At 40.6% G+C, this 26,570-nt stretch overlaps 1 protein-coding gene across 3 annotated transcripts in view; it reads right to left on the bottom strand.

The window, feature by feature from the left end:
* Nucleotides 1-26,570, bottom strand: part of PPP1R9A (protein phosphatase 1 regulatory subunit 9A) — a 153,520-nt gene that overhangs the window by 29,210 nt on the left and 97,740 nt on the right. For all 3 annotated transcript variants that reach the window (XM_059818344.1, XM_059818346.1, XM_059818345.1), the window contains exons 5-6: nt 12,500-12,635; nt 3,258-3,413 (exon numbers count right to left, since the gene is read on the bottom strand). In XM_059818344.1, the coding sequence (XP_059674327.1) occupies nt 3,258-3,413; nt 12,500-12,635 (292 nt within the window). The remainder of the gene's footprint in view (nt 1-3,257; nt 3,414-12,499; nt 12,636-26,570) is intronic.

The raw sequence follows: 26,570 nt of genomic DNA, 5'->3' as shown, positions 1-26,570 counted from the left end.
TTTTTGAGCTCACTCAATCCAACCTCTGACCTGCAATTTTCAGAGATTGAGAACTGTTTTTTCTCATAATTCTATTTCTGTTAGTAGTGAAAAATTAAGAAAGAACCATCTCAAAAAGTTATGGTGTTTATAAAGTGCCCAGGCCTTTGCTTAGTTCTGCTACCTCATTGTTTTGGAGTGAGATAAAATCAGGGGAAGGATGGATGAGCTAGACTTTGCCCTTTGCAGAGTTAATAATGAAATCAAAAAGCCAAGACTCAAAGCCTTAGGCTACCTGCTTACAGTCCATTCCCATCTCTTCTAAAACCCCACAAACCCATAAGCAGCACTTAAACAGCTTATTATTACATACAAATAAACTCCAAATTGTTGCATAAATGACAATCTGCTCAGGTACAGATGGTTTTAACAGTTATTTTTATACTCTCTGTTACTAAGTTAAAAAAAATGAATGCTGAGCACCCAGTCAGATCATTGAATCAGTACATGGTACAGCAGATCCCACTGAGGCAGAAGAAAAAAGACACTTTCCTGCCAAACAGACAAATGTGTAGCTGGACATCTACTTTTTTCTTTTTTTAAAGAACTAATTATGCTTGCAGAATAGATGAGAAATACTAACACATTTATAGGTTAGACTGAACAACAGGCAAGGTCAACTGTTTGGCAAGCAAATCTGGACTCCATAATTAAAAATTTTTAAGCAAGTTTACTAATAGGGGAGCAGAAATACCTTATTCCATGTCCCATATAATGGCAGACAAATTACTGCCAGATACTATTTTGTATTTTTATGTTTTTTAAGTCAAAATAAAACTGTGAAGGCTTCAATTTAACAAAAAGATTTTGAATAGTTTTTTGGCACATTTCCTTTTCAAAGACGTCTTGAAAGGCTGATTAATTTTCTTCAAAACAATAAAACTTTTTATAACAAATAAGATATATAGAGAAAACGGACAGAATTAATCTAACACTGCAAAAGGTAGAATGGGATGAAAAGCTAGCAAATGTTAAAATATCCAGAGTACGCTGGGAAAGTAAGTACTCAATGGAATCTAATAATCTCCACGACAATTTTAAAATAATAATTATATATTTATGCTAATAATAATAATAATAATCCATTTTTCATCTATTTCATTAAGACATGAAATATAATACCTAATTCTTACATAAGATGTCCCTTCTCCCTACAGATCTTGTCTCTCTTCAATCACCATAGTTAAAATAAAGCTTCTAGCTCTTTCTCTCAAAGCAGTTAAGGAAAATCAGTCCCATTTTTCCTGTTTTACAGCCAGGAAAACAAGACTTGCAGAAGTACAATGATTCACCCAGGAATGCCCTTCCCTCTTCTGACTTTCATTCCAAAAGCAAGGCATTTCAAATAAGAGTGCTCTCAAAGTATGTGAGCACATTTTTCATTGCAAAGACTGAATTCAACTAATTAGGTCAAACTATTATGCTTAAAGATTATGTCCAACCCACTTGTTTAATACTTTCATTAATCTCTGGAGTAAGAACAAGAAAGAACAGTTATTCTTTAAATACAATTCCAGAAAACACTGTGTGGGCTTGTGCAGCGTGATCGTGAACAAGTCCTCTAGTGTTGAAAGAATTCAGGGCAAATACCAAGAAAAATACATGTACTCACTCTGTAGCAGCCAACAAAATGCAGCTGTGTACTGTTAAATACAATCAGTGAAACAAAAGTGTCATGCTCTTAACAGCGGTAACTGAGTGGGTTAGTGAAAAAGAGTCCACTCTTATGTAGGAGCATTTAATGTTTTCTTCTCAGGCTCTTATCTGCACTTAAACTGGAGGATCCCAAAGTCCCTTCATCCGATCTCCTCTACACCAGCGTTTTGAGGCCATTACATCAGACAGGTCTGCAAATAGCTTCAAATCAGTTTGGACATGCTCAAGTATGGCAATAGCCCAAGTTGATGGAAACTGTACAGTTTTACTGGTAATTTATTCGAAGGTGAGTGTCTTGCCCATCACGGCATAGCCTTGGTACACTGGCACAATCAGAATGGTAGCATCTTCCCACCGCTTTGACAAAGTATCGCTATGTATGATGCAAAGTATTAGAAAATGAAGTAAACTGTTATGCTAATTTGCATAAGAGCCTAGAACTTGAAATATGGAGTGAGAAAATTATCATTTAAGTAGAGTAACAAACTGAGTAACAGTAGGCATCCAAAGGCTGAAAAGGGTATCAGTAGAAAACGGAAAGACTGGTTGCTCATTGACTGATTATTTTCCATACATTACTCTCACTAGAGAGTAGTAACAACATATATTTATAGAAGATAAAATATCTGGTTTGAGTGGAGGGGAAGGGGAGAGGACAGGGGAGGAAGAATAAAAAGGGAGCCTCTGTATTTTAAAACTCCTTTTGGGGCCCAGGTTCTGCTGCTCAAATCTCCTATGAGGTTCTGGCTACTTTCACCCCTTCGATCTTACTGTATTTAAAACAAAAAATGTTTATTGTCATCACTCAGCCCATTACTGTGAGCTTAGATAAATCCAATTGTTTCATGTCTTTATTTGCATCAGAGTTCAGGAAAGCGCAGAAACGCAGCACACCAAAAGCACAGCCTAAAATACAGAAGAAATGTTTCTCAGTACTTTCGTATATTAAGCTATATCAATTCAGTGACCGCAATGAACACCACTGATTCAAGTCCCAGTTAGTACCAGTGTATGCTATACAAGCTCTGTAACCATAAACTGTGGTTAAACACCAGCTTGAAATATGCCTGCTTCCCCAACACAGCATCATTCTAAACACATGGCCAAACATATGACGCTGCTGTACATTGACGAGTTGCTGTGTAATCACATAGGATGGGCTCCACATGTCCCTTTTCACTGAAATTTAGCATTTGTCATTTGGTTTTCCTGATCACTTTTGATAGGAATCTTAAAAAAAAAAAAAAAAGAAAAAAAAAAAAGACAGACAGCTAGTAATGAATTAACTTGCACTTTGTCTTCCTGGTCAAAAAATGCAAACTAAGTGCTGAGGCAGAGTAACTTCCATGCTGAAAACTTAAATTATAAATTACTCTCCATCAGATGCAAAACCTCCAAAGAACAGTTCCACTTCTTTCAAGCAGAACTTTTTGGGTCATTCGACAGTACTGAGTATACAAACAGCTAGAAATCAAGAGAAAAAACAAACACTGAGCAATGAGATAACTAGAAATCTAATTCCAGTGAGATATTTCAGGAATACTTTCTGACCTATAACTTACCTCTTTGAATTTGTGAGCAAGCTTGCTAGTGTCCACATCACTGGGAGAGAACATGTCATCATTTTCAGGGAGATCAAACACTTCAATAGCCATATCACCTCCTGGAAGGACGGGTCCCATGTCTTCATCTTCTTCATCTGTAGCATATTCCCCTGTCTTAATTTTATAGCATTTAAGAAATTCCAGTTATCCTCTTATTAGGCAGAGACTGTTCAAAGAGTAATGAAGCTACTGTGCAAACACAGCATACTGCATACAAAAAAGGTTATCTTTTTCTTTAGCTATAATCCCAGTACTTACGTATTCTACGAGACAAAATACAACTCCACAGTAGTACTTCAGAACATTAAGAGAGAGGAGAAAACAGTGTCTTAAGCACTAAGAATTTAGTGCTTAAGTATTACTGGCTCTATATTTCAATGGTTTTCATCCTTTTCCAAGTGAGGCCTCTTTTCCATAGGAAGACCTCTCCAAATTTATCTCAGATTTAACAAGGAATCTTTTCCAAACAGAAATAAAAGCAGAATAGAACCGACAGGGTCTTGATTAGTCTTTTGTAAGCCATCTGGAGGAAGTAATTCTCCAGCGATATTCCATGTTGAATTTGAAAATCCATTGGTTTGTTCTTTATAAACAAATTAACAACAGAAGAGTCACACCCACACGGAAAGACAACAGCAGGAAAAAGAAACCAAGTGTCAGAGACAAGTTCAGAGACTGAAGTCAGAGTTTACTGAATTTTCACACTGAATAAGGAGCTGCTTCTAGCTAGTTTTAAACAGAAAATGAGGGTGTTTCTTGGGCTGGTAAACCACGAGATGGGAACAATTTGCTGACAAAACAGTATTTTAAAGTATCATAAGCTGTGATCAGTATCTCAAGATTAAACAAAATAAAATAGTAATATTGAAAAGCCTGCAATAGTAAACCCCAAGTTGCCTAGACAATCTTTTGCACATACACCTGTGCTGATCTCTCCCCATGCCCAAGGTGGCTGGGTACCACTTCGCTTCAGCAGGGCTCCCTCTGGAAGCTGGAGTACGTCACGTATGGATCACGAATAGCCTGTTGGCTATGCAAATGACTATGCAAACATATTATAAAGCAAACACTTCCCTCAGGACCACATCTGGATTTATAAAGCTTGGGACTCAATAAATACGTGGAAAAGGAAGGGTGGGGGAAGGGGTGCAGTCCCCTGTTTATACACTAATAACACCAACATTTTGACAGAACTATTCAAGTTTTTGTTCACGAGCTTTCAGTTCCTGAGATGAAGGCATATAATATTATTATCAGAAGTATATTCCCAGTAGTGCTAGGATTATCTATTAGTGTCATTTGTTGTTAAAAGAACTTTTCAGAACAACAGGTAAGAACTCAGATGCCCGAACAACAGTTTGAAACTCAACTTCCTACCTTAATTTAGTTTCCCAGCTGTTGTTTGGGCTTATGTAAGTCTCTCTCCATTAAAAAGCGGTGCATGGAAGCATGTTAAGTCTAGGGTACACAAGTACACAGAGACAGAAAAGATATATGTATGTGTCCAACAATAGGGTTATGTACTTGCAATAAAATATTACCATTTCTTGGATAAATAGCACATAGAATCATAGAATCATAGGATGGTTTGGGTTGGAAGGGACGTTTAAAGATCATGAAAAAATCTGTATTTTCCTTTCTTAAAACCACTAAAGTTTTAAAAAACAAAGAAAATAAAAACACACAGAAAGCATAGAATGATTTGGTAAAATCTTCTGATGTTAAAAGAACTATCAAAAAGAAGGTAAGTCACCAACATGCATGACCCATTCATACTTTAAATGTCACTGTTAATGCAAGCCACTTCTTAGGAGAGTCTCTATAAATAGTTACATATTCTCCAATGAAATAAACAGTAACCATTTATTTTACATACTTTATATTAACTAAGACTAAGAATCTCAGTAGTCTTCAACAAAAAAGTTAGCAGCTGCTTTTTGCTTCTTTTTTCTTTATTTAAAACAGAAGCAAAGAACATACAATCCATCTCACTGGAGTTTTCAGGCATGTTAGCATTACAGCTAAAAAACCCAACACCTGAAATTAAATTTATCATTCTGTATGTCTAGATCTCACACGCACACACAAAATCTTCTGTTAATGCTACACTTCTAGTAACTCCTATTTCTGTGGCTGGACTTGATGATCTTACAGGTCTTTTCCAACCTTAGTGATTCTGTGATTATTTAATTCCCCAAGGCTATGTGCAGTTACTGTCTAAACAGAAAATTAGGCTGCTAACTCTCTTGGCTTTTTCTAGGAGCACGTAACACCACCTTCACACGGCATCAGGGTGGCGAGAAGTGGAAAAACTAACTCTAAAATCCCAGTGAAATTTCAATGAAATCAATTATTGTGGGGACAAAATACTAACACAATCCATGTACTGTCAATTTTGCAGTCATTATCCCTGCAAAATCTATCAGGTGATACACAACTATCATTTCTACATGAAAAAAACATCTTGGCATGTCCATCAGCAGTGGCAAGGAAATCTCTGAAGCATGCAAAGAGGAGGCAGAAATAGGATCGTTAACTAGCAAACTCATGCTCAGTTTACATAAAAAACAGATCTGTCTCAGCTACATGTGCATTTCAAAGGAATATATTAATTTAATGTAAAATCCTAATTATATTTACCGATTTTGGTAAAAGAATAAAACAGATTAGTCTAGTTAAAACTGATTCCTCTAAAGACTTAAACTAAAAAGAAGTTCTTCATACAAAAAGAAGAATGAACACAGATGAAGGAGTAAGTTATATTAGGGAAAAATTCAAGAGCAGGAAATATTCTGCTGGCCTCAGGAGCCAGAGTGTTTGAAGAGGGACATCAGGCAGCTTAAAATGAACACAAAGGAAAATCTTGCTTCAAATTGTACATAATGAGTGTTGATGGGCACAGTCATTTTTGCCTCAATTAATGCAAAAAGTAGTCATCAAAGCAAAGCACTGCAGTTTGGTCAGGTAAACAAGACAGCAGGATGACACAAACACATTACAGAACACAGAAATAAATGGGACTTTTGTTTTCGTCTTCAAAAGAAAGGGATCCTATCTTACAATTACATGAAACACAAATTACAGGTTCAAAAGAACCGACGTGTGCTTTAAGGAAATATACGTCATAAACTACATGAAACATACTTTCCCTGAAAAAATTATCTCTGCTGAGTTTTGTTTCACATGAAACTACTAGAAGGTTGTTCGGACCCTGCGCCAGCAAGCTAGAATGGGAAATTCAGTGTTTTACAAGCAGCAGCAAGGCACAGACAAAAGTTATTTTACTTCAAAATAACAAAGCTTTGTTAAGGTAACAGTTGTTATTGTATCTGTCTGAGGTTCCTTGCAATACATTTTGTTTTCTTAGCTGACAACAATATTTTTTTACTCAAGAGTCAACGAAAACTTACATGCTCTTGAAGGAAAATCTCGGACTCTTCAGTCTGTATTGGTGAGCAAAATTCATCCATGCAAAAGACCTATTTCTCACTGCAGTAGCATCTAGGGCTTACACTTATCTCATCCATAGCTATAGCTTCTGATATTAGCCATTCAATTCTGCTACATGCTATCACAGCTAATAGCATGGAATTATTTTTATAAATATGAACTGCAATTTCCCACTTTAAAAGGGCAAATGCGTTACTCACATTGTTTAACTGCCTTGTACATTCTTGAAATGGGCCTAACACTCCCAAGCAGAAAGAAGGAGCAGCAGCACCAGCCAGGATAATGCAGACAGACCTTCCCCAAATCACCATGACAAAGGCTGTATCAAGCTAAATCTTTTGTTTATGCTGAAACTCTCCCACAATCAGGGAACACCATTTGAAGAACTATAAAAATAACTCAAGCCCACCTCTTAATTTGATTTTTTGATGGTTTATACCTAATCCTTTCAAAAGAACAAAGAAGAATATAATGGTATAGTATCAATCATCACTTTTACAGGAGTGCTTCATATTAATGATGTTGGAAAAACTGTACTCTCTGAAAGACCTTCTTTAATGTATTCTTTGGGTGTTAGACAGTTAAGCTCATTGCAACAGTTTTCTTGTCGTGTGTGTCAAGATTTTATTCAATGGTTCTAATGTTGTTTTGCTCTCAGAATGTCCTGATAAATCAGAATTAAAAATGAAAAAATATTCAAATTACTATTGGTGATATTAAAATACATGAAAATGTCACTTGCATAAAACTACTTGTCCATGGCCACAGAGTGAACAGAATTCTGCAATATGTTATTAGTTTCACATCCTGCATCACCATATGCAGCCTTCAAGGGAACAGGTCATCTGCTTTATGTGACTTTTGCCATTCACTGTAGAACATGAAGAAGATAACACCATCTTCAAATCAAAATTTCAAGGAATGGCAGAATTTGACTAAAATGTGCAAAGAACACTGTGTTAACACAGGGAAGTCAAAAGGTTTCAGTCAAGGATACAGATTCAGGTAGTACTTAACACACGAAGTAGGAAATATAAAGACAGTGCCTACCTCAAAGCCTTTGAGTCTTGTTTTCTGACAGGATGCAACAAATTAAAAGGATGTGGGATTTTAGGAAGCTAGATGAAGTGGTGATGAGTAAACTCTGCAGCAGGCTATTTAGAGGCAGCACCTGAAACAACATACTCTCCCAGCTTTACTGTAGTTAGCACAGGCTCATTGGGAAATGCCACCACTGCCTATCGTAAGTAGTACTTGAGAAATTACTGGCACTACTGGCTCTGCTTGGCTTGTGGGAGCTTAACAACAAATTGTGAGGTGTTGCACATTTATCCTGCTTGTCTTTGCATGGACCCCATTGTGGGCATCCCTTTTCTTTAGTGTTCATCAGTTCTGCACATGGTTCTTGTGTTTCAATGCAAAGACTTAAATGAAGGAGCATCTGAAAGCATCCTGCAACCCTGTGACGACCTGCAGCCCATGATAACAGCAGATTCTGAAGTGCAGGGATGCAGGGCATTTTTATACTAAATGGTGGTTTTTTTAGGATTACTTATACAGTAAATTATGTATCTTTTGGAAACACTCTGTGTATTAGTGTGAGTCTTCCCCAACAAATAACTTTAATGTAACATTCCTACAAGGCAATGGAATGCGAAGTTACACCAGGCTAACATGTGTCTCTCTAATTTAGCATCTGACTCAAGTCCAGTGCACACTGGCTGGCAGAAGTCAAAATTGCCTCAATAATGCTGTTATTTTCAAGAACTCTGATCCTTCTAAAATAGCTAGATGCTGCTTGGGCTATGATGAAGACTGTCCTAAGTTTCAAAACAGAGGAAATCCAGCCAGCTGGTGGCACAGCAAGATAAAACACCAGGACTTACACATGCCTGGCACACACTCTCTTCCTGTGATTTGACCAGCTCTACCAAACATAGTCATGCGCAGTGACTCCAGGACTGAAACACAGATCACTGACTCCCTGCTCCAGAAACCTGGTATGTTATTGGTGTCTTTGTGGTAAAGTCTCTTGAGGCTCAGAATTTGACAGCCTCAATGGAGGGTTGAATAAAGATCATTTTCTTGTTAATTTATGCAGCATTGTAGCTGGAGATCCATGTTACCATGTTTTAAGAACTGTATGAAAATTGTTTGATAGCTCTGGGACTCAGCAATTCCTGTATAATTCTGTGCCACCTCAGCACGAAACCCCTTACACTGGCAATCCAAATATTCCTGGACTTCACGCAGTGAGAATCACTATCGCTTTAAGGAAATTGATTCAAAAGGGTAGGGGGTTTTGTACATTTGTGGATATTGATTCAGTGTAAATTGAGATTTTCTTGCCCAAAAGATGCCTTGCTTACCAGAGTCAAAGAATGCAGGGCTGGCAGTGGTGTCTGGCATATAGCAACATAGACCCAGCCACATTTGCCTTCACAGAGCAAGGTGAGCTCCAAGTATTAATGCTCATATTTGAAAGTAAATGGAGCAGAAGTGCTTGTGGTGACCAAAAATGTCTTTGAACTGTGTCTAATGTGCACTAAATCACAGCTTCCATTGTGACAATTGCCTGGGAATGGTGCAAGTTATGTGAGTTTACTTGGACAGCATAGTCAGGTGACAAAAAAAAATATATTCAGGATTGCTGTAGGTTCCCAACAAAGTCTACTTCTGAGAAGTCTGTTAATTAAGAAAGGGAACACGCCTCATTGCATACTTTAGTAACTACAACCCAGCCATCTATTCTGAGAATAAGGTTTACCACCCCACCCCCCCAAATAAATATATGGCATCAAGTAGGAAATGGGTATGATCTTCAATGATTCCAATGTAGTTTTTGAGAACTGAAGTACTGCATTTGTTCTGAAGCCTAATTCCTTCTCCTTCCAAAAGAGATCTTTGATGATACTCTGGATCTCCCCAGTAGATGTCTTTTCCTTTCTTCTTCCTCCTTCCCTCACATACTGCATAAAAGTCCCCTTTGCACTGCAAACGCTAATGGCCAAAAAGCACGTGTCACGGTCACCGAGGTGGTCATCATCCTCAATGCAGTGCTACAATAAGAAAAGATGCCTTTAACTCTGTTCATTACTTGCCCTATTTTATTTTCTCTCTATCATCCAAAGACACTACCAATACAAAACACTTTGTGCATTTAGTATGTTTTGTGTTAAAAATTTATGCAGTGAACAGGGGTTAAGAGTTTGTAAACACTGAATTGCAAGGACAAGAAGACACATCACAAAAAGTATCTGATACCTACTCATCCCTGTCCTCTTTCACTATTGGGCTGAGAAGCACTTGCATGGTCATCAGTATGAAAGTGTCACCGTCAGCACCAGCACAACAACAATCCCTACCGAAAGCTGAGGTACTACCAGGATCAGTATTGATCTATATGGTTTTAACAACATTTTCTTTATTGCCAGATCCTGAGTTATGACGTCTGTGTGGTACATGAAGGTAAGCAACACAAACCTTTGAGATTTTTTGCAGGTGGATGTGTCCTCTAGGTAAAAGGTGTAATTCATCAATTACTCACATAGGTCTGCCTTCAGCCACACACCCCTCTACATGTGAGTACACAGTGAGAAGGATTTAAACATCTGGCATTTAGGACACACCTCTCCTGCCAATATGAAAGCTATCAGACTATGTTTACCATAAAATGGTATCACAGGCCTTCAAACCCAGCACACTGTGATGAGTTGTGAGAAGTCTCTTGTTCCAAAGGCTAGAGGGAGTTGTCTCTTTTTTGGTTTTGAAGAGATGATAGAGTTCCTTCAAGATCTTGACTTTTAATTCTAGACTAAACAGTAGTTAGAAGACTTGCATGTTTGTATAGTTTGAGGAGGGAACAGAGAGGATATGGATTTTCTAGCCTTCATGGTCTCGCAGAGGCACATATACATATGAATCCCCACTATAGATGGGGGGATTATTTATATGAGTTAAACATGCACCTATGGCAGGATTAATTCTAAAATGTATTAAAATATTTTCATTTTTAATATCAGTGTAAATTAAGGTAAGTGAAAGCATTAAGGTAAGTGGCAAGCAGGTCAAGGGACCTCTACTCTGCCCTGGTGAGGCTGCATCTGGAGTAGTGTGTCCAGTTCTGGGCTCCCCGGTTCAAGAAGGACAGGGAGCTGCTGGAGAGGGTACAGCAAAGGGCTACGAAGATGATTAGGGGACTGGAACATCTTTCTTATGAGGAAAGGCTGAGGGACTTGGGTCTTTGTAGTCTGGAGAAGAGCAGACTGAGGGGGGATCTTATCAATGCTTATAAATACTTAAGGGGTGGGTGCCAGGAGGATGGGGCCAGTCTCTTTTCAGTGGTGCCCAGTGACAGGACGAGAGGTAACGGGCACAAACTTGGTCATAGGAAGTTCCATCTAAACATGAGGAGGAACTTCTTTCCTTTGAGGGTGGCAGAGCACTGGAATAGGCTGCCCAGAGAGGTTGTGGAGTCTCCTTCTCTGGAGATATTCAAAACTCGCCTGGACGCATTCCTGTGCAACCTGCTCTGGGTGAACCTGCTCTGGCGGGGGGGTTGGACTAGATGATCTCCAGAGGTCCCTTCCAACCCCTGTCATCCTGTGATTCTGTGATTACTAGGGCCAGACAGGATTTTTGCTTAGTCGTCTGGGACACTTCTGATTGTTCTGACCTATTGCTAGTTTAACAGTGTGTTTCAAAATCTGAGTGTATCCTGATTTTATATCAGAGTATTTTTTTTCTCTACTTCACTGTTTAGAAGTCTTTTCTCAGTAACTAAAGGAAAACTAAACTGAAATAAATGCATTGCATGAATTCTCTATCTCCCCTTCTTTATCACCTCCTTCCACAAATAAAATAAAAAACCTGGCCCAGGATGAAAACACATTAATACATGGAGTCTGGCATTGCAAATAATATTATTCAAGACAATACGAAATTAAGGTGGTATGCTTGGGCTATGTGGAAGCAGCCTGTTACAACAACTGCCTTTTAGCTTAATCCAGCAGCTAATTTAGGGAGTAACACAGACAGTAGTCTCTGAAAAAGCGCTCTCATTAATCTTTCCAAGTATCTTGGTATTTAGGCATATTAGGAATTTTAAGAGAACAGAAAGAAATTATGGAAAATTTACTGTATAAAGTTGACAGTTTCAAAACCTTTGTATTGGGACATCAGGCACTAATTGCGAACATCAATACATGCTTCAGACAAGGTAGATTAATTCTCTATCCTGTGGAATATCTATTCACACAGAACAAAACGCAATGTGTGGAAGAAGGGGTCTTACCTGGAATTTTCAGAAAAATTCTTAATGTTCTGAATTAAGAACATCAATTCTTCCAGGGAAAATAGCTCTAAAACTTCTCAACCCCCTAAAAGTTAGAAGGCGACTTTTACCAGTTTTCATAAAAACCTGATGTTTCAGTGCACAAGCAAACCAACTTTATTCCTTTATTTCAGAAAGGCATATACCTTCAGAGGAAGAGCAATGATTACAGAAGCATCGACCAATGGGATATTTGCTCTTCTGGAACAAAACAAGTATTTTAAATCCATGCTGAAAAGCTTTTCAGTAACTTTGTTCTTCAATTAAGATTCATCATTAATATCTGTAAAAAGCAGCAGCAGAGGTAATGGAGAGGGCCAGAAGCTGACCTCTGAGTGACAATTAAAAAGAAGGAATTAGGAGTAGAAAACAGAACATTAAAAAACACCAAATAGTGAAATGCTAGACAGTCTGTTACCTCATCATCATCTGCATCATACTGTGCATAATGTTGCTCCAGCAGCTCTCTCTGGCGGCGTTCTTGTTCTAGAGTTTGGCTAATCAGCTGTGCAACCTCACTCACTTGTCCTGGTTTTTCTCGTCCAATTACAAACCTATACAAAACATCAGTGAAAAAATATTACTCCTATTGTTTTACCAAAGTTCTAGATTTTTAGCTGTGTCTTGTATAGAGGGTAGCCTTCTTCTCCAAAGATACATGGCTGTGGCTGTTTTAAATGTTTTCTCTGGATGACATTTGCCAGAAGGACACTGTGTGCAAGACTGGGAGCGATCAGACCATGACAGTATTTACAGGAGGGGGAAAAAAGGAGTGACTGCTAAAGCCCTCACTCCGAATTTCAGTGAAAAAGATCCTCCGAGTTCAAACTTTACAGACACAGACCTAGAGCTGGGCAATTTTTAAAAAAAGTATCATCACTTCCATTCCCTTTAGAGCAATGTATTTCCCAGAAGCCTACAGCAGACCAGATGCACAGTTAACAGCACAGACACATTTCTGGCAGCTCGCAGTGAAAAGGAACATGCACCAGAGTAACTTCTTTCTCCATCTTGACTTCAAAGATACTTCTGAGCTTTTATATTTGCCTTCCTCTTGCCTATAACAGAGAATCTACTTCCACATTTTTAAATCTGACAGACACTATTTCCCTAATTTTAAGCCACATTTAAATCCTTCTTTTAGTTCATGAACTTCTGTTGCTATGGAACATTTTCCTCCACTGTTAGCTATGGCTGAACACTGTGAGCACATTTCTTTGGCTAAGCAAAAGACAAGGGAAGTGCTTCTTTCTTGGTTGAGACTTAAAAGGCTGCTTCCCAATCTTGCTTTCAGCAACTGAAATTCAGAATTGGCTTGGATTGTAACACTTTTTCTCAGCACAGTGGCATAACTGTAATCGGGTATTTTGCTATCTATAGTATTAATGATAAACACCCATTATACAGTACAAACACATTATAAACTGCTGAACAAAAGCACAATTTAAAGATGTCAAGCTGAAGGAATATTTCCTTAGCAGGCCAGAAAGACAATTAGGTAATTACAGGTGAAAAAAGTATTACGCAGAGCTGAAAAGCATGATCAGGTGACACTGAGATACTGCATATTGTAAATTATTTGTTTCTACAACACTTGGCTCAAATGATGAATTTCATTTATTATTGGAATGAGAGGTAGAAATGCGCATTATAACCCATGTAAGAAAAGGATTTTCATTAGTACTGCCTATCACTGTTAAAGTCATCTGGGATTTGGCATCCATGTGTAAGCCAACTTCCCATGTGTGGATGACCCTGATTCCATTTCTGATGCCAAACAATTTGTCAGACTCTATGAAGTCAGGCACTATAGAAAGGAATACAATTTGGAGATTATTTCAGCATCATCAAGATATCCAAGTCACTAATTATTTCCAAAAGCATAAGAAAGGTGAGAATGAGTGACTCCATTTGAAATAATGACATAAAGTGGTTCTGAAAATAAATTGCAAGAAAGTGTCTTAGTTTAAAAACGTTTATAGAAAATACAGCAGAAACTAGAACAAAATCAAGGAAATAACATCAGCATTTTAAACCTGATCAAAACAGATCACAGTCTGGCACTCATATCCTACTATTACGAAATACGACATTGGTTCTCAGTAATGATAAAGACCTTGGGCTGAAAAAAAAAAGAATGTTTCTTCGTGGCCCCTATACTTCATCTGTTCTGCATACTGACTCATAGTCAGATCCTGTTTCCTTTGAATTTTAATTTTAGAGCCAAGTATTACAAAGACTAAAACAGCCATGTTTTCAGTCTCAGCTGGGAGGAACAATGAACTTTTGATATTACAACATGAAGTAAAAAAGGATTCAATGCATATTTACTACGTGTTTTCCTCCTCTAATGTAAAAAAAAATTAAAAAGGTAATATGGAAAAAAATAACTTCTATTTTAAACAAACATTTTAAGCAACATTATGCACGAGTGTATTATTTATGCACAGTAGAGAGAGCATAACGTTTGTAAACATGAGGCAGATCACCAGTGTGGTAAATTATGGAACCATACAAAGTGATGCAAGTATCGTATTCCCTCCTGCCCTCTGCCTGGTAAGTCACTTCCGTTGGAAAATAAGAGACTCAAAATACTTCATACAATCATTTTTGTACACTGAAAACATAAACCAGACAATATGTAATGCATCTGAAGTCTGGTTAACTCCTGATTATTTGGGAGTGGTTTTGACGTGGTTCTATGACGTGGTCGCCATCACAGAAACATGGTGGGACGACTCGCATGGCTGGAGTGCTGCGATGGAGGGCTATAAGCTCTTCAGGAGGGATAGGCAAGGAAGGAGAGGCGGTGGGGTGGCTCTGTACGTCAAGGAGTGCTTTGATTGTATAGAGCTGGATGATTGTCACGATGGGGTTGAATGCTTATGGGCAAGGATGAGGGGGAAGGCCAACAAGCCGGATATCCTGCTGGGGGTCTGTTATAGACCACCCGACCAGGGCGTAGAAGCTGATGAAGCGTTCTACAAGCGACTGGCAGAAGTCTCACAGTCGCAAGCCCTTGCTCTTGTGGGGGACTTCAACTTACCGGATGTCTGCTGGAAGTACAACACAGCTAAGAGGAAACAGTCCCGGAGGTTCCTCGAGTGTGTGGAAGATAACTTCCTGACGCAGCTGGTAAGCGAGCCTACAAGGGAAGGTGCCCTGCTTGACCTGCTGTTTACGAACAGAGAGGGTCTGGTGGGTGAAGTGAAGGTCGGAGGTCGTCTTGGGCTTAGCGACCATGAAATGATAGAGTTTGCAATTTTTAGCCAAGTAAGGAGGCGGGTGAGCAATACCGCTACCAGGGACTTCCGGAGGGCAGACTTTGCCCTGTTCAGGACACTGGTCGGGAGGGTCCCTTGGGAGACGGTCCTGAAGGGCAAAGGGGCCCAGGAAGGCTGGACCTTCTTCAAGAAGGAAATCTTGAAGGCGCAGGAGCAGGCAGTGCCCCTGTGCCGTAAGAAGAGCCGGCGGGGAAGACGGCCGGCCTGGCTGAACAAGGAGCTTATGCTGAGGCTCGGGGAAAAAAAGAGAACTTACCACCTCTGGAAAAAGGGGAAGGCAAGTGAAGAAGAATACAAGGACCTCGTTAGGTCATGCAGGGAGGGAATTAGGAAGGCGAAAGCCCAGCTAGAGCTCAACCTGGCCACGGTCGTGAGGGACAACAAAAAAAGCTTCTATAAATACATTAACAACAAAAAGAGAGCCAAGGAGGATCTCCATCCTCTACTGGATGCGGCGGGGAACATTGTCACGAAGGATGAGGAAAAGGCTGAGGTACTTAATGCCTTCTTTGCCTCAGTCTTTAACAGCCACACCAGGTATCCTCAGGGTATCCGTCTCCCTGAGCTGGATGACAGGGATGGAGAGCAAAATAAACTCCCCATGATCCAGGAGGAAGCAGTTAACGACCTGCTATGCCACCTGGACACTCACAAGTCTATGGGGCCTGATGGCATCCACCCAAGAGTACTGAGGGAGCTGGCGGAGGAGCTTGCCAAGCCACTCTCCATCATTTATCAACAGTCCTGGTCAACGGGGGAGGTCCCGGATGACTGGAGGCTTGCCAACGTGACACCCATCTACAAGAAGGGTCGGAAGGAGGATCCGGGGAACTACAGGCCTGTCAGCCTGACCTCGGTGCCGGGGAAGGTTATGGAGAGGCTCATCTTGAGGGCGCTCACAGGGCATGTGCAGAATACCCAAGGGATCAGGCCCAGCCAGCACGGGGTCATGAAAGGCAGGTCCTGCTTGACCAACCTGATCTCCTTCTATGACCAGGTGACACGCCTAGTGGACGAGGGGAAGGCTGTGGATGTTGTCTACCTGGACTTCAGCAAAGCCTTTGACACTGTTCCCCACAGTATTCTCCTAGAGAAGCTGGCGGCCCGTGGTTTAGACAGGTACACTCTTCGCTGGGTAAAAAACTGGCTGGATGGCCGAGCCCAGAGAGTTGTAGTGAATGGGGTGAAATCCAGCTGGCAGCCGGTCACAAGCGGAGTCCCCCAGGGCTCAGTTTTGGGACCGGTCTTGTTTAATGTCTTCATTGATGATCTGGATGAGGGGATTGAGTGCACCCTCAGCAAGTTTGCAGACGACACCAAGTTGGGAGGGAGTGTTGATCTGCTTGAGGGTAGGAAGGCTCTGCAGAGGGATCTGGACAGGCTGGATCGATGGGCCGAGGCCAACCGGATGAAGTTCAATAAGGCCAAGTGCCGGGTTCTACACTTTGGCCACAACAACCCCATGCAACGCTACAGGCTTGGGGATGAGTGGCTGGAAAGCTCCCCCGCAGAAAAGGACCTGGGGGTGTTGACTGACAGCCAGCTGAAGATGAGCCAGCAGTGTGCCCAGGTGGCCAAGAAGGCCAACGGCATCCTGGCTTGTATCAGAAATGGTGTGGCCAGCAGGAGCAGGGAGGTGATCATGCCTCTGTACTCGGCGCTGGTGACGCCGCACCTCGAATACTGTGTTCAGTTTTGGGCCCCTCACTACAAGAAAGACATGGAGGTGCTGGAGCGTGTCCAGAGAAGGGCGACGAAGCTGGTGAGGGGTCTGGAACACAAGTCTTATGAGGAGCGGCTGAGGGAACTGGGGTTGTTTAGCCTGGAGAAAAGGAGGCTGAGGGGAGACCTTATCGCTCTCTACAACTACCTGAAGGGGGGTTGCAGAGAGGTGGGTGTTGGTCTCTTCTCCCAAGTGACTAGTGACAGGACTAGAGGAAATGGCCTCAAGTTGCACCAGGGGAGGTTCAGGCTAGATATTAGGAAAAAGTTCTTTACCGAGAGAGCAGTGAAACATTGGAATAGGCTGCCCAGGGAGGTGGTAGAGTCACCCTCCCTGGAGGTATTCAAGGAGCGTGTGGATGTGGCATTGTGGGATGTAGCTTGATGGACATGGTGCTGTGTGGTGTTGGGTGGGTTGGTTTTTGGTGTGTTGTGCCTTGTTGTTGTTGTGTGGTGGTTGGCTTGCGTGGGTTGTTTGTGTGGGGTTTTTTTTTTTTTTTCAGGTTGGACTTGATGATCTTACAGGTCTTTTCCAACCGTAGTGATTCTGTGATTCTGTGACACATTAGACTGTAATGCAGTAATATTTTCATAAAGATATACAAGTTTAGGTAGGACATAAAAATATAAAAGTCTTACTAATTTAATTTTTCTTCTCATGCCAAAGCCACTCACAGTTCATAGTGATATGATTTTTCAAGGCTTGAATCGGATGTCAAAATGAAGTTCCTCAATGATACCTGAAGCTGTTCGATGATACATGAATAAAAGCCTCAAAGCAATGACAAAGTTTAAAGCAAATGTTTTCCAAAATAAAAATATGCCAAGAATGTTTTATTTTCCTACAATTTACTGCTTTGAAGTGAGAAATTTCCAAAGTGTCCGAAAATAAACATTTAGAAGCATTCAATCTATGATTTATGTCAGTTCTGGATAAAGAATGGTAAATTTATAAAATGGAATACTACTTTGCTAACCTTCTGTCACATTACATTCTATGACCTTAAGACTACCATGCTGCATATAATTATGTTTAACTTGTAACTAAAATAAGCCATAAATTATAAATTTATAATTTAAAGAGAAATGAATAAAACAGTAAAGCAAAGGCAGTTACTAAAATTCTAAGCATGAATTAGATCTTTACGCCTAGAATGGCTTTAAATACAAGAACTATCATAATCTGAAGTGTTTAAATATGAAAAAGAGACATAAGGTTGTGATTCACTGACCAGAAAATTAGTCACTGAACCATACTATGCACACTCCAACGAAGTGGCTAATTAGGTATTTCACATCAGTCTGGCTCACCAAAATTAAGCACATGCATTTCAGACTTGATTAATTAGTCTCAAAGGCTAAAAGTATTATAACAAAAAACTATAAATTCTATCATCAGCAATAATATATTTAAGAAGCTGGTTATGTTTCTCGGTATGAGACAAATGAGGGTTTTAAAGCTTTTAAACCTCAACACAGTAATATTCCCCTTCATTATAAAAGCCATCAACTGCAAAATAAAAACCCAGAGAATCTGTGATGCTGTACTACAAGCCATCATTGTACTAAATCTCAGGCCATTACTGATTATTTCTGATGTCCACAAAAAAGAAAGAGAGAGGAGAGAACATCACAGAGAAGCAGGACATGAACTGACCTTCGATAATGAGCGTCACACACAACCTAGCTGAATTACCAGCTATTAAATATTCTCTTTGGTGTGGTTAAAATAAACAGGGACAGAGCTAGGAATATAATTAATATTTGACTCTATCTTGGATTTAAGAAGATCTAAAAGAATACAGTATCTGGAGAAATTGAAAATTAAACTACAGTAATGGTGGTTAAGAAAAGCATTCTACCGAAATTGGCAGCAACTCCTACATCTCCTGCAATCCAGTCATGATTTAATGATTTTAAAGCACACCTGATATATGGCTTTCTGCATATTTCCAGCTTTTATTAATTGAGGATCTTCAGACCTGTGCTTCTTGAAATAACAAAAAAAAAAATTCATTGATTTTTTTAACAACTATGGGAACCAGAAGCATTATTATAAGAATTGATTAAATTAAAAAATATTTCCATTTTGAAAATAACTTTGGTACTAGAAAACTGTGTGAAGGCACCAACCCTGTGACACAAAATTGAAGTTCTGCAGCATGGATTTTTAGTGACATGAGTTGATGATTTCTCCTAAAAATACTTCAGGCATTAAGTGCTCAGTTAAAAATAATTTAGCATGGATTCCTTAAATTCAACAAAAATCAAGTAAGAATACAGCAGATGAATTCTAAGAAATAAAGAATGGGGGGTTTGCTGCAACAGGACTCACAATTTTTTCCTTCTAACCTTTCCTAAAATATTGTTTGGTCAATAAAAATGTAGAGTAAATTTCATCGTAACTGGAGGAGCTTTACAGTTGGATTTTAAAAATGGTTTTCCTCTGAGCTTTAAAGCACAAAGCTGCTTCTGCTACCATTTATCTCATTTATTTCAAGATGTCTTCAATTACCTACTCTGGCTGCTTCTATTAGGATAACAGCCATATAATTAAGCCGAAGTGCTAAAAGTGGTGTGAACCCTGTAAGAAGGCAGTTTTATTTAGTTACAGCAGTGCAAGCTGCAACTTGTCAGGTTTTTATGAACAAGATTGAGCTCTCTTAAAAGACGGCAGCCTCCAATGCAGAGGTCGCTGACTGGACATGAGGAATTTACAGCCTATGAGCTTCCATTACACTTTTTCAGATAAAATGATCTGAAACTTAAGTCATAAAGACTCTGAATCAATGAATAATTTAGGTTGGAAGGGAGCTCTGGTCCACCCCAAGTCCCCCACCTCAAAGCAGGGCCAACTTTGTCATGGCCTTGATCAGTTTTGAATCTCTCTAATGATGGGACACAACCTGTTCCAATGTTTGAGAAACCTCACAGTAGGGGGGTTTTCGGTGAAAATATCTGGTCAGAATTTCCGTCGCTGCAACTTCTGTTCATTGCCTGCTATCTTGTCCCTGTGCAGAGAGTACAAAGAATCTGGGTTCACCCCTTCTACCTCCTGGAAGGTAGCTGAGACAGCAGTAAGATGCCTGCCACTCCATTCTTTTCTTCAGACTGAAGATGTTCTTTCCAACTCTTCCCAGGGTGTTTCGCGCACAGCTGCTCTCTAGCTCAGTGTCGCACAGGGCCATCCTGCTCCAGATGCAGGACTCACACTTGCCCTTGCTTCATAAGGTTTCTGCCAGCTCATTTCTCCAGCTTGTTGAGGTCCCTCTGAATAGCAGCCCTGTCTGCTAGCCTATCTAACTTCCTCTGCAACCTTGCTAATGGTGCCTTCTATCTTATGTCTGTAAATCCACACAGCCCTCCCTCCCTTGCACCAGAGACAACCATGTGCATGGCAGAAGGGAGAAAACAAGGTCTGCCTGGAGATTAGTGATGGTAGTGACCCAAAACTAACACGAACAAGTGAACAACTCTGCCTGGAGAGCAGCAGCCAAAGTAACATGAGGAAGTAACCACCACCAGTAGATGAAAGGGGCAATGATTGAATGAAGTCATCTAAGGTCATGTAAGAAACACCTGACAGGGCAACCCATGTAATATCTAGTGCAGGATGATGGCTATGTAAAGCCAGCACAGAAAAGCAAACTTTGGGGACGAGCCTCTGAAGACCCTGGAAACAGAGCTGCCAGTAAGCTAAACTACTGTGCGGAAGTTCTGGAGCCTCCATGCTTGTCCCCAGACCCAGGATGAAGTAAGCTATGTGCTGTACCCTGAATTTGACCAGAGACAGCAGGACTCCAACTTATCAGTGATTTAAGCCAACATGGGTGTCCTTTTGCCCAGTCAGCAGTCAGGACGGATATATGGGAGCACGATTTCCTTGGTGTGGCTGCAGCATGAGCTGTAGGTAACATGTAACAGTAATGTGCCAAGAATGAGATGCATGCATACTGTGTGCTGTGTGACTTGCTGTTGTTGTTTAAGTAGCGGTTTGGTTAGTATTTTTTTATTATTATTTTTTTTAATTATGATTTTAACGATTAAGTATTTTAATTAAACAAGGGCTCATCTATTTCACTTGCCTAACTATACTCATACTGATTGAACAACTGTCACAGCACACCATGACAAAATCTGGCACATGCTTCATGGGCAGCAGGCACTAAAGGTATCAAGTCATATATGAACCCTTGCACTCCAGTGCCATTGCTGCCCTGAAGGCAAATTGTTGGAGAATGCAGGAAACATGAAGATGTCCCTGCAACAGTATCCAGGTCATTAGCCAATCTGTGGAAAAACTGAGGCAAAGCAGTCATTCACTTATCTCAGACTTTTCTGTACCCTTTGCAACAAGGTCTCCTGCCCCACGGAGCAGCAGGCCTGGATCCGTGGAGGAGGGGGGAGCAGTAGATGTTGCTTAAATTGACTTTCTCAAGGCTTTTGGCATGGTGTCCTCTGGTACCCTTATATCCTCAAAGATCAAGCGGGTCTTAATGGCTCTTCTATCCTTCAGGGCAGTGGTCCCATAGAATCCTGCCAAGCAGATCCCTGAACAAGCCAAAAGTTGCTCTTCTGAAGTCCAGGCTTGCAATTCTGACGTTCATTTCTCTCCAGTTCTTGAACTCCATCATTTCATGGTTAATGCTCCTAGAGCTGCTATCAACCTTCACTGAAGAACTGAGCAGTTCCAAACTGGTCATAAACCTGTTTGTGAATAACAGGTATGTCAGTTGTATCTGTTGGCTCCCTTAGTTGGCTCATTGAACACTTGTGTCAAGAAGTTCCTTTTGACACATTCCGTAAATCTCCTGGATTACTTGCATTGAACCATGCTACTCTTCCAGTAGATGCTGGAGCAGTGTCAGTCCTCTCTAAGTCCCTAACCATAACCTCTGAACTCACTTGTCACTTGTTCTGAAGCAAGGGCTACGTCACCCTCCCTCCCAACTAGATTATGGGACCTGTTGGCAAACATGCTCTTGCCCCACTTTGTCAGGTGGATCCCTTCTCTCCCCACCAATTTTCATTCCTCCAAGAAGGTCTATAAAAAACAGTGCCTCCTCTGGAACATCAGCTGCACAACTAGGGGCTGTCCTCCATCCAATCCTACCTGACTGGCATGATCAAATATACCTATTACGCACATCCACCCTAGCCCCCAGAGCCCTGTGACACAGAATCATAAAGTCACAGAATCATAGAATAGTTTGGGTTGGAAGGGACCTTTAAAGGCCATCTAGTCCAAGCCCCCGGCAATTAGCAGGAACATCTTCAACTAGATCAGGCTGCCCAGAGCCCCGTCCAGCCTGACCTTGAATGTTTCCAGGGGTGGGGCATCTACCACCTCAATGGGCAACCTGTTGCAGTGTTTCACCACCCTCATCGTAAAAAATTTCTTCCTTGTATCTAGTCTAAATCTACCCTCCTTTAGTTTAAAACCATTACCCCTTGTCCTATTGCAACAGGCCCTACTAAAAAGTTTGTCCCCATCTTTCTTATAAGTCCCCTTTTAAGTACTGAAAGGCTGCAATAAGGTCTCCCTGGAGCCTTCTCTTCTTCAGGATGAACAACCCCAACTCTCTCAGCCTTTTGTCATAGGAGAGGTGTTCCATACCTCTAATAATTTTTGTGGCCCTTTGGACCCACTCCAACAGGTCCATGTCCTTCCTGTGCTGAGGTCCCCAGAGCTGGACACAGTACTCCAGCTGGGGTCTCTTCAGAGCAGAGTAGAGGGGCAATTAAAATTTATAGGCTCCACTTGATCTGGTACCAACCACAAGGCTGCCTTTGTTGCCTCGGTCTCTAATTCTTACCCATAAGCTTTCAACCTGCTTGCGGCTATTCTTCAGAAACACACTCAAGGTCTCCCTCAGCAGTATCAATGGTGCTGGCGGACAAGCAGCAAAGTAAGAGCTTAAGTGCCAGAAGAGCCTCAGCAGTCTCTCCACATCATCTTGGATACAAGCCCCTGATAAGCTATGCTACTATCAACACTAAATGGATATTGAGTCTGACGATTAGGAAGTCATGTAAAAAACCCACACACCAATATTAATGCACTTAGATTAATTATTACCACAGAAATCAATTCTAGTCTAGGGCCTCACTGACACATTAGCTTTATTCAAGAGTACTTCAAAATTAGCCAAGGGATTCAATGTTTTGGCACCTCTCCAGGTTCTGGTCCTTACATTGCTCTGCTCTTTCGAGAGTGCAGAAAGAATCTCTTCCATCTCTTCCAGACAGCCTGACAGTATCCCAACACACTGCTTGCATGAAAGGTTTCCTTCAATACATGATGATCATTTAATCAGCATTCTCTATAGTATAGCACCACACAACTCTTATGGGAATGGCCAGCTCAAAGAAATAAATTTGTAAATCTATGCTTTAACATACCTGAATGCAAGTGAAGCACGTATGTCAGCTCTGTTCAAAAGGTACAAGTGCTACCTGGGAATGTTTCTAAAACCTGACTGCATTTTGAGGTGAGATCTGCCTTCCCTGACCCTCACCCTTGCTGGCATCCATGGGAAGATAATCCAGGAAGAAAATACAGATGGGTTGCAAGTAAGCTGCTGAGTTCAGACCATGTCCTTAATCTGGATGATTAGGTGATCCACATTCTAGGCAAGCTCGACCATCCTCATAGCACAGTCCAGGGGTAGCTAAATGCTCCTACAGTACCGTCCTTATGGCTTGGCGAGTTATCCTGCAAGGATGAATGGTGGTTATTTCTGCCCAGCTGTCACAATGTTGTATCACATTAATCAAGGTGCACCAAAACTTAGTGGGAGCTTCCACAACATCGAAAGAGTAAAAAAAATAGCTAAATAAACATTTATGCTGATATTTCAGTTGCAGGGATAGGAGTTTATGTTTAGATCCAACCAACGTGAGGATGAAGTGATTCAAAACCTGTCAAGTTGTTCCTTTTTCCAGGAAAGGAAAAGAAAAGCCACTCCTAATGAAATCCAGCCCCGCTGAATCTTATTAATTCATGTTACACTTGATTTTAAAAACAATGCTGTAGATATCTAGCAAAATGGTTTATAATTCAGCCAAAATCTTTTAAATGAAGACTTCTCTATATATTTCATACTCAAACATATAATTTACTGTCCAAGTGTGCAAATATTTTGAGAAATAACTTTCCATAAAATTCAAATTAGCAAAATCTCAGGACACAGGGGCTATGCTTATGCCAGTAAATTAAACAGTGCCAGGGAATGCTCCCAAGCACTAGTAATTAATCATCTACACTATTAAATCACTGAAACAGTCTCTGGAATGGTTGCCCAAGTTAACTAATGTTCTACCAAATAACACTCAGACACAGTCCAGGAGTTAGCAAAGGCTAAGAGCTAGCTTGGATGTTTCCAACGGACAATTTGCATATGGCCACCCTGCTCTGAAAGGTAAGAAAGTTACCGGTGTGAGCACCAACCACTCTGGTGCCAGCTGGCCTCAGAGCCGAAGAACAGTCCAAGGCACAGTTCATCTACTACAACAGGCACAGCCAAGGAATATAAATCAGCAAAGCAGTGATGAATGCAGTCTTACCTCACTGGTGCTAACGTGTCACAGTACTCGTGAGTAATTTTTCACATTGTTCAGCTCGCTACTCCTGGTAGTCTTATAGAACAATTATCAGGGCTTGTAGGAGTTCTTTGCAGAGACCAGAAAGAAAACAGCTCATATTACAGAATCTTTGGTATAACCATAGTGGAATAAATAGGAGACATTTACACTATTTTGGCACGAGACACCACAAATTTAATTTCTGCCAGGTCCATGATTCAGGTTTATCAAAGAAACAGAAAGTGCACCAAGCACACATAGCTTCTTAAGTAGCCCTTCATAAAGCCCCAGCTCAGCATCATAGAGCAAAGGGCTTTTCTTTCCTCTTCTTTTTCTCTCCTTGGCTCTGGCACTTGGATTAAGGAAAAAGAAACAGACAAGGAAAGGAAGAACAAAACCATCACCTCCAGGCAGAAAAAAGACTACACAATCCAGCTGTCTGAATCAGACATGGCATGTGGCATCTTCTGCTTTTGGGTCCTGTCTCATTACCCAGGACTGAGAAGCAGTACAAATCTCTCCTGCCTCTTCCACAACATGGATCTGCAGCATGAAGAATGCCTGCAAATGTTTAAAGGACACAGCTATTTCAGAGGATAAGAGCACAGGTAGGGAAAGTAAGAAGGAGCAGGAGAAAATCAGGCATGCGCACTGGAAGAAGAGAAGATTATTATCTAGGGGAAGCAGTCACAAAAATAAAGCAATGCTGTTCACTGTTACTGTGAGCAGACAGAATTCCCACCGGCGTATACTGCTGCTGGCTAGATCCTGCGGTTGACTTCATCTGTCCTCTACACTGTCTTAGTGCTTGCATAGACACGACTGTAAAAATTACCTTTCCAGATGTTGTGATGTTACACAAAACTAACATCAGGCATGCAAATGCTGTTTTCTGAGACAGTATATTTTCCAGAAAAAAACCAGCTCAAGATGGGGTGAGGAATTAGCTGAAGAAGGAATAAATGACATATCAAGTTGGTGTCAATTAAGAAGCAAATATTTTCACTTCTCGCCCTTTAACTGCTCCCTGTATAAGAGCAATCTAAAAAAAAAACTAAAAAATTCATTTTTGTCTGGAAGATTGCATTTGCAGTACAGTAAGAGAGAAATAAATGAGGCTGTGAACTGGGAGTGGGAGTTGAGACAAAACCCTGCTTTCAACTAAAACCGTCCAGATGAGAAAAAACACAAAATGGTAATAAATGATTCTTTATTAGAACAGAGTAGTTAATAGTGGAAAGCCCCAGGGTTTGACAGTAACACTGCTATTGTTAGAATGTACTCTTCAATGATCTTGAAGATTAATTAAACATGGCAAAATTTGCTAACTAATTATTTAGAGTCTCTATTAAGATAGGAAGACTCTGAGGCATTTCAGCAGAATTTAATTAAACAAAAACTGTTAAACTCACTGGTAGGTTAGAATTAATACAATTACTTTCAAGGTCATGCAAATCATGAGAAATCAAACAGGTTTTGCACAGGTTTGGTGTGGTTCCCTAAAAACTCAAGAACTGACTCAGAAGGCCCCATGAGAGCATCCGCTCAGTGCCTAGCAACAGTTTGGAAAGCTGAGAAAATGCTTAGTCACATTCAGAAGACAGGATATGGAAGGAGGACACAGAATTTAAAATTCACCTCTCCAGTAAAACACTGAATTTGGTTAACTTCCTTAAAAGAAACCTTTCAGAGGAAAGAAGTAATGATAAAAGCATAAAAGCAGCAATCAAAGGACTGGGTTTTTCTGATTACTCTCTCTTGCGCAAGACCCCTTCTACTTATAAATGCAGTAAGTCTTCCTCCTTTCCTGGGACCCTGTGCTACCCAGAGCCTTGTGGGCATAAATCTTTGTATCCAGTGAGGCACAAAAGTGCAGTCGCCACTGAAATACTTGTTCTA

Source organism: Gavia stellata, chromosome 6 (assembly GCF_030936135.1).
Source record: "Gavia stellata isolate bGavSte3 chromosome 6, bGavSte3.hap2, whole genome shotgun sequence".
NCBI lineage: Eukaryota > Metazoa > Chordata > Aves > Gaviiformes > Gaviidae > Gavia > Gavia stellata.
Note: the sequence above shows the minus strand (reverse complement) of the source record. Positions and strands in the feature narration are given on the sequence as shown.